Raw genomic sequence first — 13,183 nt, forward strand, 5'->3', positions numbered from 1 at the left:
GCAAACATGGGAGAAAAGGAGCTGCAGCTCTGCTTCCTCATGGAAAAACACCTGGTGGGAGCATGCCTGTCCCAGCTCTGCTGCTGCCTGGCTGTGGAGTTGGGAAGGACAAGACAGAGCAGGGTCAAGGATGGAGCCCCAGGGTGCTGGGGCAGCACAGGGTGTGGGGCTGGGAGCATCTCCTTTAGGTTTCCACGTGCCTCCAGCCCTGTGGTAACAAACCTTACATAAAGCTAGCCAGAAGCACAGCATTAATATTTAAAACTGGCATTTAAGGTGCTGTATCTGTGCAGTGTTCTCCAGCAGAGTCTCTGTGTTTGCGTGTGCGCGCTCACGCTCCGGGCTTTGTTTTCCTTTTCTAGTGGGTTGTTGTGTGTATGTATTTTACTCGGGGTGTTTTGTGCTATAATAAGAAGGGGGAGGGAGCAGGGAAATGCTGCTCTGTTTATACACACTGCTGTCAGCAGAGATGCTGCCTCTTCCAGACTCACATGCTCCGTGAAGCTCCCTGGATCCAGGCAAAGAGCACATTTCCCCTTTATCCCAGGACTGCCTGAGCCTCTCCTGGAATGTGGCCCTGGGGAACGTGGCACAGCCCATCCAGACAAGTGGATATGTAAAGGTTCAGAGGGCCAACCTTGGAAAATGTCAGGGCAGTGTCTTTGCATGGCTGTTCTGCTGCTCTGATCACCAAAAGCAGCTCTGGGTGCGTCACTCTGGTTTTTGTCCACAGGGATGAAGCAATGCCTCTCTATGTCCCTCCTCAGCCTCCCTGAAACTTTCCCAATGCTTTCCACCTTTGTGAGTCATCTGAGGCTCTGGTGCAGGGCTCAGCCTGAGCTGTTACTGCTCACCCACAATTTTTATAAATCTCAGGTGTAGCACATCTCCTTCCCCTCCCCCCCTGAATTTTTATGTGTTTAGGTTTTGTGGCAGGAGCATTTTTATGCCTCTTTTCATTTTTTTTCCCCCTGAAATATTCAGTGAATGTGCCCTTTCCTCATTCTGATATGGGCCTCAAGGGACAGATCCTTCCTATCCATCTCCAGCATGCCATAACAGCCTGGGACACGATGGAAAAGCACTGGGTCTGAATCCACCCTTTTGTATAAGTGGACATTATGCATTTTTAATGGACATGGAGCTCAGTGAAACCCTTAGTACTAGCTGAGCTGGCACAAAATTCCCAGGCAAGGAGTCTTTGGAGCTGATCTCTCCCTAGGTACCTTGCAGAAAATGAGACCAAGGACAAAAAAAGGCCACGTTCCCTTTGATTGCAGGAGTTGCTGTGGTTTGCAGAGGAGGAGGCTGAGCAGGAGCTGCCTGGCTGTGCATGAAGGGCTCTGGGCTGGCAGTCCTTGCTCGTCCTGCTCTTCCACAGCTTGCAGGGAGAGGCTGTTTAAAGCTCCTTCCTTCCAGCATCACCCTGGACAGTGTTTCAGCGTGGCCTGGAGGCATCAAATCCCTGCTTTGCCAGGCTCAGCAAAGCTTATTTCCACCTGAGGCAGTGGTGTGGAGTCCTTCAGCTCTCTCTACTTCAGGAATAAGGAGTATGGGAATCCCTGCAGAAACCTTTGCATCCCGTGGAGATGCACAAGTTAAAACTGGAGTCTGAAGGCTGTAGGTTCAAAACCAAAAAAGTCCAGTGAAAATGGTGGGAATCCCTGGTGAAGATCACTGGGGGTGCTCCACACTATGGATCTCAGGTCCCCGTGTACTCCAGCTTTACCCAGTGTTGATTTTTTTACTTTGTTCTTCCTTTTTTGGTAAAGGAGAAGTAAATCTGCCTATACCTACAGGTTTCCATGGCACTGTAACCTCAGGGAGAGGGAAGAGCAGGGGAGCATCTGTGGCTCTGTGCAGGTCCACTGTGGATCAGGAAGAGATGCTGCTTGGAGAGAGGATTGGTGTGGTTGGAAGCAGCTCAGGACAGGTGAAAGGTGCCTCTGCCCCAAGCTCAGCAGTGACTTTTGGCTCAGGTTAAACTGCCCAGCTGTGGCATTTGGAGACATCCTCACTGTGGTGTTCAGCCAGCTGGGAGAGATCTGCTGCTGAATGTGAGTCAGCCCTGCTGGGTCACTCCTGAAGGGCAGCATCAGGAGATAAAATTTTTACTCTCCTGCCCCTCTAGCCCTGCCTCCTCCAAGTGGTCCCTAAGGAGGAAGGGAGCATCCCTATGGTTCTGTGCATGCATGGAGGTCACACACAGGTCCTGTGTGCCTTGGTGCAGGTGTCACAGCTTAAGGGCAGCTCTAATCACATCCAGAGCCTCCTTCCCATGGAAATCCCATTCCTGCTGCCCTCTCCCTAGTGCCCATCCCATCGCGTTATCCCATCCCGTTACCCCATCCCGTTACCCCATCCCGTTATCCCATCCCGTTATCCCATCCCGTTATCCCATCCCGTTATCCCATCCCATTCCCTCCCCACGCTCCCGTGAGCCGGGGGAGCGGCTCCCCGAGCCCTCGGCGTGTGATGATTTCAGGAGCCGATTCCTCTGGGGTCCATGCGGGAGCGTTCCCGGCTGTTCCCGCTCCGTGTGCCCTGGAGCGGGTGAATTGGTACAGACCAGGGAGAGACTGTGGGCGCTGCTCTGGATACAAAGCAGCCACGCTCTGGCTCCTTCCTCCTGCATCCCGCTGCCCTCCTCCTCCTCCTCCTCCTCCTCCTCCTCCCTGTTCGCTCGCTCCCTCCCTCTCTCGCTCTTTCTTTCCCATCGCCACGCTGCAGAAGGCAGAGCCGGGTTTCGGGAGGCGCAGCAGGAGCCAGGAGCTCTCCGAGGCTGTTCCCTGGGAGTGAAACACAGGCAGGGATGCGATGAAGCCGCGTCGTGGCTGCTGCCTGGATTAAGAAAGAAAACGTGAAAATAAAAGATTTTTTTTTCAAGAGGGAACAAAAACACCACAAAGGAGGAGAAAAGGGAGGAGAGGAGGAGGCGGAGGTTGCCGGGGGAGCCCGCTCGGATGGGCGAAGAGCCGCTCCGAACCGCGCCTGTTCCCGGGGATTAAAGCGTGAATGGGAGCAGCTCCCCGGCCGCGATGGAGGGAGAAGGCGGCTCCGGCCGTGGCCATCAGGTAACTCGTGCCTGCTGTGGCTGCATGGACACGGATCCTTTCTGCCCAGGGCGTGCGGATGCGTGCATGCAGCGGCCAGGGAATGGCAGCGAGCAGGAGACGCTTCGGGCGATTTTTCCATCCCCTCCCAGCGCATTTAAAGGACGCAGAGCGGGTCCCGGGGGCTGCAGTGCTGGAGAGCACTTTCCCCCCCTCTGCCTGAGGACACGGAGCTGCTTTCCCCGGGAGCGCTGCCTGCCTTAGGGGAGATGCGCCCAGCATCGCCCTCCCAGCCCTGCCCCTGCCCCGGGCTCCCCTCGGGCTCACCTCAGTGGCCCTGCACCCTTCTGTGCATCCGAGCAGAATTTGGGGAGGCAGGTGAGAGGCGATCCCCCCTTCCCTTGGTCATCCTCTGCCTTTTCTTGGCACCAGGAGGGGATGGGGTTCAGGAGGAGGGGGAACTGAAATCGCTTTCATTCGTGCCAGCAGTGCTGAGAGCCAACTTTGAGGCTGCTTAAAGGGAAAAGCTTCCCAAGTGTTGTCTTTTGGGGGAAGAGGAGATGGCTGAGCACGGCTTTACCTTCTGAGGAGGGATCTCTGTGTTTGTTATGGAGTGGGAGTGGGAGGGGATGAAAACCGTGGTGCTGATCAATGAAGCTGCCCACAAATGATGCTTTCCTCTCCCTGCTGGGCCTCTCTCTGACTCAGTTCCTGGGTCTCTGACCGTGAAACTCCAAATTTCTCCCAGTCAGAGCAGAAAACACAACTTCAAACAGTGCTGGGAGGTGTCTTAGCCCAGATGTTTGGGAAAGCCCTGAGGACAGCCTGATGTTTCCAGCTGTGGAGCCCCTGCCCCGTTATTCCCAGCGAGCAGAGCTCTTGCCTGGCCATCCCTCACTCCCTCGGGCAGGATCCTGCTGCTGCAACATCCATTTGCTCCGTGCTGCCACATCCCCTCCTCCCCTTGCCTTCATGGCTCTTGGCATGGGGCTGGGAAGTGTTTGCTTTGATTACTGAAATAATGACATGTCCCAGAAGTCCCCAGTGGTGCAAACACATCCTGAGCCCTGGAGTGCCATCAGTCGCTGTAAGAGCCCATAGGAACATTTAGGGAGTTTGTGGCTCAATGTGAGGGACTGGAGTCTCTTGCACTGGTCTGCACACATTTGGATTGTTGAACATCACCTCAGTGAATGAATTCACCAGGATTTGGCTGGAAGGTTACAAGGGCTGGCATTTCTTGGCTTACCTGGAAGAGATGGGACTGAAAGGGTGTGGAAAGGAAAATGGAGGTACTGGGGGAAAGATGGGGAAAATATCTTCTTTCTGTGTGAAACTCCAAACTCTGGTTTTTGTACCAGCCTTGAGGAATGTAGAGATGTTCTGGTGAAGGAATTCAACAATTAGGAAGAAGATTTCTCCCAGAAGGGTTAATTCTGTGGTAGTGGCTTTGGAAATGGCAAAGACCAGCAGGACAGTGGGTATTGCTATAAAAGGAAGGCAGCTGATCAATAATTTTATTTTCCTGTTTGAATATTTATGGGTGTGGGGAAGGCAGAGGAAGAAGCATGCAGTCAGTGCTGCTGGCTGAGTGTGTTCCCACTCCAGCTGGATTACAAATCCCTTCCTGCACCCCTCCTAGGGGGAGGCTGTGGGATTCCCAGCAGAGCTTCAGGGGGAGCTGGCTGACCCAGCAGGGTGCAGAACAGGGACACCAGTCTCAGGGTTGGGTTCTCTGGGACACAAAAGGATCTTTGTCAGTGCAAGTGTCCACAAGAGGAGAGGGAGAGAGATTTCCCACCGGGATTCCCAAAGTTTCCTGACCCATTGGGGTGGTCCAGATGTGCCCCAGCCCTGCCAGGGGCTGTCACCCTGTCACAGTGCCAGCCAGTCTGTGCCTTCATCCCCATCAGGCCAAAGTGCCTCCAGAGCCCAGCCAAGCCCAGGGATTTCCTCTTCCCTGCCTGCTTGTTGTGCATCTCTCTGGGGTTTCTCTGAGGAGAGCTGTGGGTGCCTCCAGAGTGCAGAGCTGGTTGGGTTTCAGCATCCTCAGCCCTGCTGCATCCTGCTGGCAACCCTCTGGGAGATCTGGCCTGAGCTCACCAAGAAACCTTCCAGGACCAAAGTGTGAGCACACGCTCTCCCCTTGGCCAAAGCTGGCTGCTCCCTGCCAAAATGAAGCTTTCTGAACCCAAAACAGGGTGTCTGCCCTTTCAGTCTCTTTCAGCCCCTCCTGCTGCCACAGCAGAAGCCTTGGGAAATGACAAGAACTGTCTTAAAAGGGACACCAGGGAAAATGTTGCATTTCATTTTTCAGTGGTTTGTGCAGACTTGCTTTATGAGATGATTTTGCTCTCTCTTGCCCTTGTTCTATTTCTACTGGCTCAAAAAAAAAGTTGTGCAAAAAAAGCAGTTTTTAGTTCCTCCAAAAAAACCCAGTGGACAGATCTGAATCCAGAGGACAGGCTGTGGTCTCTTCTTGCATTCCTGTGCATTTTCTCTGGCAGGGATGAGCAGTGCCAGAGGCTGCCCAGATTCCAGGACTGCTTTTCAGCAAGATCCCTGACTTCTGGGGATGCAGCAAGCCTTGGTCAGCATCTTCCTCTGTGGCCATGTCCTCCTCACCCTCCACTTTTCCTGAAGGGCTTCATTTCCTGCCTTGAAAATATGGGTGGGCTGCAGCTCAAGTTGTGTTCAGCTGGAGGAGCTTTTGGTGTAGCTTCAAGGCAAAGCTTCTGGAATCAATGTCCTTGATGCAGTGGCTGCTTTGTGGGTCCTTTGTGATGTGTTACCTGCTCATTTTTTGTTTGTGAGATCCTGGATCAGTCACCTGCTGTGGTGGCAGGAGAAGTGATCTGTGCCAAGCACAGGGGCTGGAGGGTGAAGATGGAATCTCCCTTTTCCTCCTGCATTCTTGACTTTTTGTCAAGAATCAGGAGATCAGGATAAGGGATTTGCTGAGCAGAGATCATGGGGTGAGGGCAACAATTAATTAATTAATCTCCATCTCCTGATGGAGACACAAAGACCATCCCCAACAACACATGTGTGCTGGGCACATCCTGCTCCAGCTGGAATGGGAACTCCACATCCCCAGGGAATGAGAGACTGGGCAAAGAATTCACAGTGCTGGGGAGTACATCCTGCTCTCTCAGTGCTCTATCCCAAAAATTTAGCCAGTTTACCCCTCCTCCTACCCTCATCCCTCCCCCTCTGTGGGTTTTTTGGTTGTACCAAGTGACACTTCCCAAAGGATGTTGTTCACAGGCTCAGAAAATGATTCCTGGGCAGGAAAACACCTTGGAGCACACTTCCACTCCCATTTTATCCCATCCTGGAAGTGAGTTCCTTCCCCTTGCACAGTTCTGGGCAGTCAAACACCTTGGAACACACTTCCACTCCCATTTTATCCCATTCCTTCCCCCTGCTCAGCCCTGTGCAGTTGTTCTCACTCTGTTCCTGCCCTGCCTGGGGACCACAGAGCCTTAAAGCAATTTCCCAGCTGCAGTGGTGCCTCTGAAATCCCTCCAGCTCTGCTCTCCCTGTGAGCCATGGCCAACACAACACGATATGCCTGGCTGTGACAGCAGAATAAATAGGAAATGCTCGAGATCCCCCTCCTGCCTGGATCTGAGCTGTTTTCCTAAAGCCAGGACAAGAGCTAAGCTTCTGTAGAGGGATTTTTGGGCTGTTCTTGAAGAGCAGTGGAGAGGGAATGGAAAGCTGTGGCTCAGAGGGAGAAGTCTGCTCACCCCCAAAGGTGGGGAACCCTTTGTTTTAATGTTCTGAAAATTGGGGTGTCACCTCAGGTAGGTTCAGCTATAAAGAAAAATAGGAATTTCCAGGGTGAAGCTCATCTGATGTAAAGGAAATCCCTAAAAATAGACCAAATGAACTCTCCCTGTAGTTTGCAAAAAGAATAAAGACAGGCAGCTCTGCTGAGGGGACCCCCCTGCTCCTGTGGCCCTGCAGGGAGCAGGAAAATGAGACACACTTTTCTCTGACAGCAGAAAGATCCATGGGATTTGTCTCAGTTGCCTTGCTGGACATCATTCCTAAATGCCCTGAAGGTTCTTCTGCAGATTTGGCACCTGAATGGCCAAAAAAAAAATTAAAAATAAAAAACACCAAAAAACCCAAGCCTGCCTCACCTTCCATTGAGCAGGAAAGAGCCCAGAGCAGGAGGATGGGTGCTGAGGCTCTGCTCTGGATTTCATGAATGGATGAATGCAGAGATGCAAGAGGGGATTTGGAGGGGATTTGGAAGCCTGCTCCAGGATTTGTCTGGCACACAGAGCATTTAGAATACTTCCAGCTTTATCATAACATAATGCCAGCCTGATTTGGGGGCCCACTTGGGCTCTCAGTGAATAAAAAGCAGTACTCCTGTCACCATCAGGGGACAGGGATCTCACTGTGGATAAATTGAGTTTGCATAGTCCAGACTTTTGTCCTGGTGGCACCAAGCAAGGCTGAGATGCTGCTGTGTGCAGCTGTGAGGGACTGGGGCTGCCTGAGAGTGTGGGTGACAAAGTGACAGTGGGGTGAGTGCCTGGGTCACTCTTGGACCTGGCTATAAAATTCCACCTTGGAGTTCTGGCTGAACTCCTTGCATTCCACCCTGTGTGTTTTCCATCTGCTCAGCAGCTGCTACAGCTAAAGGAGAAATGTGTCCCAAGGGATTTCTGTTCACAGAGGTGGCTCTGTGAGGGCCAGGGCTGTTCTCACTGGGAAATGTCCTTGGGGGAATTCTGCTTTTTAGGGAATGGGCAAAAACAAAGGCTGGGGGGTAGCACTGCCCTGCCCCCACAGCCTGGGTGATCTCTTATGGCTTTTCATCTAAATTCAGAGACTGTCACACACAAAGTAAACCTGGAACTGTGCTGGGACCAGAGTGTCCAAGTGAGATTTTCCAGCTTCAGCTCATCCATGGAAAAACACCCAAACAAACAACAAAAAAAAAAGCCACCCTACAGTCCTGTGGAATAATTTCCCAAAGGATTTCCTTGCACAGCAGAAGCACATCAGAGCTCTGCAGCATTTCTGGGTGCTCCAGTGCAGGATTTAGGGTGTTTTTGTGCAGCTCTCCTGGAGGATTTCCTGCGTGTGTGGGAAAGGGGCAATGCTGAGAGAAATCATCCCCAGTGTTTCTCTAGGTGCAGGAACTGTGCTCCAACCCAAAGCAGGGATTAGCTGGGATAAATCCTCAGCAGCACATCTGGATCAGGCTGTGGCAGGAGGGAATCAGGAGCTGGTGTGTGAGATCCTCAGCAGCACATCTGGATCAGGCTGTGGCAGGAGGGAATCAGGAGCTGCTGTGTGACATCCTCAGCAGCACATCTGGATCAGGCTGTGGCAGGAGGGAATCAGGAGCTGCTGTGTGGGGCTGGGTGTGCTCCTGGCCTGGGGCTGCACTCACTGCCCTGCCAGCCCTCTGTCCTTGTGGGGAGCTGTCCCTCCAGCCCAAGGGGAGCCTGTGGGGTGTGCAGGAGTTGAGGGGCCCTGAACCCCATTGGGCACATGATGAGGGAGAGGCAGAGCTGCTCCTTCTGTCCCTCAGGGCAAAGGCAGAAATCCCTGGGGAGGGATCCAAGGCAGAGCAGAGCTGCTCTCCCCTCCCTGAGTTCAGCCTGGGAACTGAACCACGAACAGAAGGGATTTTGTCAGGCTGGGTGCAGTACCTGGAGCCTATTTTGGCTCATGAATAACTTGATATTTCTCCTGAATAATAGATGCACGTGATGGTTGCTGAGAGGCAGAGCTGGGAGGGGGCTGGGTGTCTGCAGGAGGGAGGGAGACACTGGGAGTGAGGCAGTGCTGGGCTGAACTGGGAGCTGGCTGGGGGCTGGAACACTGGCAGAGGTGATGTTTGGATGAAAATGTCAAAAGATTGAGGCAGAGAGGGGGCCTGGCTGGTCCTTTTGTGTTTCCTGAAGTCAGCAGAAGTATATAAATCTATTTATCTCTACATATAAATAAATATAAATATAAATATAAATATAAATATGTAAATATATGACTGTATTTATATATATATAAATATATAAATAATATAAAAATATATATAACTATTTTATATATATATACATGTATATGTATATGTGTATGTATATATGTGTATGTATACTTTTTTTTTTTTTTTTTTTTTTTCTATTAGTGCAATACAGCACTGCCCAGCTTGGGCTCTGAGGCTGGGGAAGGTGAATATTTGTAATTATGTCACTTCCCCGCCCCCAGGAGGGGCTCCCTGGGGCTGTGTCCATGGCAGGAGAGCCGAGTTTAAATGACAGTGCTGTGAATAAAGCCCAGCCCAGTTCATGCTGTGGGTCAGCACCCAGGCCATGCTGCCAGGGCAGGTTTGGGACAGCCCAGAGCTGGAGCTGAGAGCTGAGGGGATTTTTGGGAGGCACAGTGCTCAGAGAGGCAGCCTCTCTCTTCCTTGAGAGACAGCTTTCACCTGACTTTCTAGTGGCACGTTCTGCTTCTAATTTGGGAGAGGCAGCAGGATAATCTGGCACAAGGCTGCCACCTTTGAAAGGCTGCCAGCCAGTTTATGGCACTGTCTGCCTGCTCCCTGCAGCCTTGGAGATGCAGGAATATTCCTGCTGCCATCCCTGCTCCCGTGGAGGCTGCAGGGGTGCAGAGCTCCAGGAGAAGCTGCTCTGGTTGTGTGATGTGGGGACAGCCAAGGTGGGCTGTGATCCATGGAGATTGGAGCCACAGAAATCACTGCTGATGAATAATTCTTCCAGTGTCTTTCTTAGAATAGTGTCACATTCAGCAGGCATGACTCGGACACATTCATCTTCCCAGAGCCTGCAGCTCCTGGAATGACCTTCTGCAAGGCTTTGGAAGTGTTTCCTTCTGCTTGTCAGGTCAAGGAGCATCTCTCCTGACATGACTTTTAGCAGGGACAAAAAAATCTACAAGTGCTACACAGGGAGTATGAAAAGATGGGTTGGAACCTGTGTGGAACAGGACAGCTCTGCCTGAGACTGGGAGCAGCATGGTGAGAGCCCAGCTCACTCTTGGCTGGCCCAGTTTGAAGCCTCATCTCCCTTGGAGTTAGTTACCCTGAGTTATTAGTTCCTCTAACTCTGCAATTCTCCCAGGAGTTCAGAGAGGAGCACTGAGAAGGGGCCTGGCAGGCATGGCTGTGAATAAAACCACTGTGAGATGAATCCCCTGGCAGCAAGGGGGATCTGGCTGGATCCTGCAGGTGTAGACATTGCCTCTGCCTCCAGCCTGCCAGGCTGACCTCAGGAAAGAGGGAAAATGGCAATAAAAGGTGCTTTTCTATAAATAAAGCCCAAAGGAGGGGAGGAGCGGGAGCTGCCAATTCCTGCCCTTCTGGGGGAGTGACTGGCTGTGGCACTGAGAGGCTGCAGAATTCCTGCCAGTGCTGGGCTCAGGGAAAGGCTGCACACCATCAATCTGCTGCTGCTGAACGTTTTGGGGGTTTTGCACTGGCAGGACATGAGTGGAAGGGGAGCAGGGGGACCTGAGCTCTGTCCCTTGGCTCTGGGAAATTGGGCAGCTGTGCAGCTGCTAGTGGCAGAGAGTTTGTGGCAATCCCCTGCACCTCCTTCCTTCCTCTTTTTTGTCTTTTGAAAATCAGCCAGCACTGCTCCTGCCTTGCCTGGCAGCCCTTTGTGTCTCCTTGCAGAAGGCTCTAAAGGCAAGAGGCTCTGAGTTAATAACTCACCTGAGGGTTATCCTGGTGCAGAGTGGGAGCTCTGCAGGGCTGGGGACAGAGCTGTGCAGAGGGGAACAATCCACATTTGGGATGGGATCAGCATGTGCCACCTCTGCTGCTCCTGCTGTGGGACACTTCCAGCCTGTAAAGCTTGGGATGCTGCCCAAAGCTGTGCTGCACTGGTGGATGTGGGGAAAGAGGATCAGGGAGTCCAGGCAGGCACAGGGAAGAAGTGGCTTTGCTCTGTGCTGAGAACCAGCACACTCAGAGAGGCTGAGACAGAAAATCCTTTTTTTTTTGTCAGCATGACAGTGACTGGGAGGACCAGGAGTGCCCAGAGTCCTCAGTGATGTGCCACATCCCCATTTCCCCAGCCTGCAGTTGGCATTTCCCAGTCCCTCAAGCTGCAGTGGCCCCATGCAGCACCCTCAGAGCTCACACAGCTCTGGTTCCTCCCTCTCTGTCCCAACCATCAGCTCTGCTCTGGCTCATTACCAACTGAGTCAATGAGTTTAGTAACTCATGTTTTTAAAGATTAGTCATCTAGAGGAATGACATTTGAAAGACTGACAGCTCCAATCAAATCACAAGGGCTGCACTTGTGCTTGAAGATAGTTGTTTAATTTAAAAATAATAATAAAAAAAAAAAGGTAAAATCAACCTGGGTCATTAAGAGTGGTACCTTGAGATGCAGCTGAGGGAAGCACAGATGTGGTCCTAGGAAGGAGGGAGCTGCGAGGCTGGTGGCTGGGCAGGCTGAAGGAGTGTGAGGATGTTCCCTCAGCCCTGCTCCCTCCTCGGGCAGGGCAGGGCTCTGTGCCAGGCAGGGCTGTGACAGCTGCAGTAAGAGCTCTGTGATTTGCCTGGCTGATTTGAGATGCACCATAATTACTGTGTGATTACAATATTCTTAGAGCAGCCCTTACAAACCCCTCCAGCTCCTCAGAGCTCCCCAAGGGCTCCTCTGGCACCTCACCTTGCAAGTTAAACCTGCAGAGGAGCCTGGCTGTGCCCCAGGCACGTCTGCAGCTCTGGCTGTGTCACAGGAGGGGTAGATCAGAGTTCCCTGCTGCTGAGACTCCCACAGGGGGAATTTGGTAGCAGGATGGTGCTTGGCCAAGCAGGACAAGATTTTCCAAGGATGCTCCTTGAGGGCAGGGGCTGGGGATTGATGCTGGCAGGGGAACAGCATTTGGCAATGACTTTCTTCTTTCTTCTGGTGCTCACTGAGTTAGGAGTTGTGAAGCTGTCAGCTTCATTCTGTCTCCAGCCTCTGTTTTGATGCCTTTTGGTGCTGCCTAAAAACAGAAGGCAGACAAAATGTAGAGAATTAAAAGCAGTCCTATTTATTGAATGATACATTTAGGACATGATTTTTGAATGGTACATTTAGGACAGACAAAGCCCCCCAGGGGCTGCACCCACAATGGACAATGGGTCACAGGTTTCACACTTTGATAAGTTTTGTCCATTTGCATATTTGGGTTAATCTTCCAATTACAGCTTCAGGTAATGAAGTCATTTACCCCAAGTTTGCTCCCCCAACTCACTTTTTTTTCCATCTCTCAGGCCTGAGGCAGTGAGGTGCCCTTGGATGCCAGGCCTGGAGAGGAATTGTTGTGTCTGCCCAAAATGGGAGAGCAGCAGCTCCCACTGGATATGGAGTTTAGAGTTCTACACTAAAGAACTGCAGGGTTACAAATAGATGAAAAATAGAAAAGCTGAAATCCTAAGGCATCAGTTTGGCTCCTCCATTTTTTGTTCAGAAGATCTGGATGGGTTTGGACCTAAAGTGATTCTAGAATTAGGAGAAGTGACCTCTCCAGGCCATGGGGGTGGTGAGAGCTGGGCTCTGGCAGCACCTCAGGCACTGATGCCATCTCTGTGCTCGGCCCCTGAGCTCCTGAGCCCTGGGATTCCTGGCCAAAAGCAGGCAGCTATTTCCATCTCACCTCCAGAGCAGGCTGAGGAGAGCTGAGCCAAAATAACTCAGCCACGGGGAAGGCAGAGTCAGAAGCAGGCTGGGGTTGGAAGCTGGACAAAGCAGAACATTCATCCTGTGCCTTTCTCTCTCAGAGCCAAATCCCATTTCCTCAGGCAGTGCTGGAATAGCTCTGGGCTGATTGGATTGGCCTGAGGGGTTTGACTGGTAGAAGGAAGGAAGGAATGGTTCCCTGCCAAATACCTCTCACATGGAAAATGGGCCAGGTTATCCTGACATGTCAAAGGTTCCCAGGCAGGCAGAAGTTGATGTTCCCTGGGGAGGGAGGTGGTGAGGAAAAGATGATGAGAGCACCTCGGGGAGCCCTGTGTGCTGCTTTGAGCAGGACCAGAATTTGGGCGGGGAGCAGAAATCCACAAGGGACACTATTTAAAAACGACCTTCCAAGCAGGGTGTGTAGGTTTGTGGCTGCCCTAATGGACTGCAGGGCTG

The 13,183-nt window shown here is 52.1% G+C and overlaps 1 protein-coding gene across 8 annotated transcripts in view; it reads left to right on the forward strand.

The window, feature by feature from the left end:
- The first annotated feature begins 398 nt into the window (after nucleotides 1-398).
- The window catches only part of B3GAT1 (beta-1,3-glucuronyltransferase 1), a 35,660-nt gene continuing 22,875 nt past the window's right edge, over nucleotides 399-13,183 (forward strand). For 5 of the 8 annotated variants that reach the window (XM_079326610.1, XM_079326611.1, XM_079326607.1 and 2 more), the window contains exon 1: nucleotides 2,571-3,074. Coding sequence is in view for 2 of the 8 variants with exons in the window: in XM_079326604.1 (XP_079182730.1) it covers nucleotides 1,696-1,706; nucleotides 1,800-1,940; nucleotides 2,890-3,074 (337 nt within the window). In the remaining 6 variants the exon portion in view is untranslated. Of the gene's footprint in view, nucleotides 1,707-1,799; nucleotides 1,941-2,570; nucleotides 3,075-13,183 lie in introns of those variants that run through there. The other 3 variants (XM_079326604.1, XM_079326602.1, XM_079326606.1) reach the window with 2 other exon arrangements.

Source organism: Erithacus rubecula (assembly GCF_903797595.1).
Source record: "Erithacus rubecula genome assembly, chromosome: 25".
Classification (NCBI taxonomy): Eukaryota; Metazoa; Chordata; class Aves; order Passeriformes; family Muscicapidae; genus Erithacus; species Erithacus rubecula.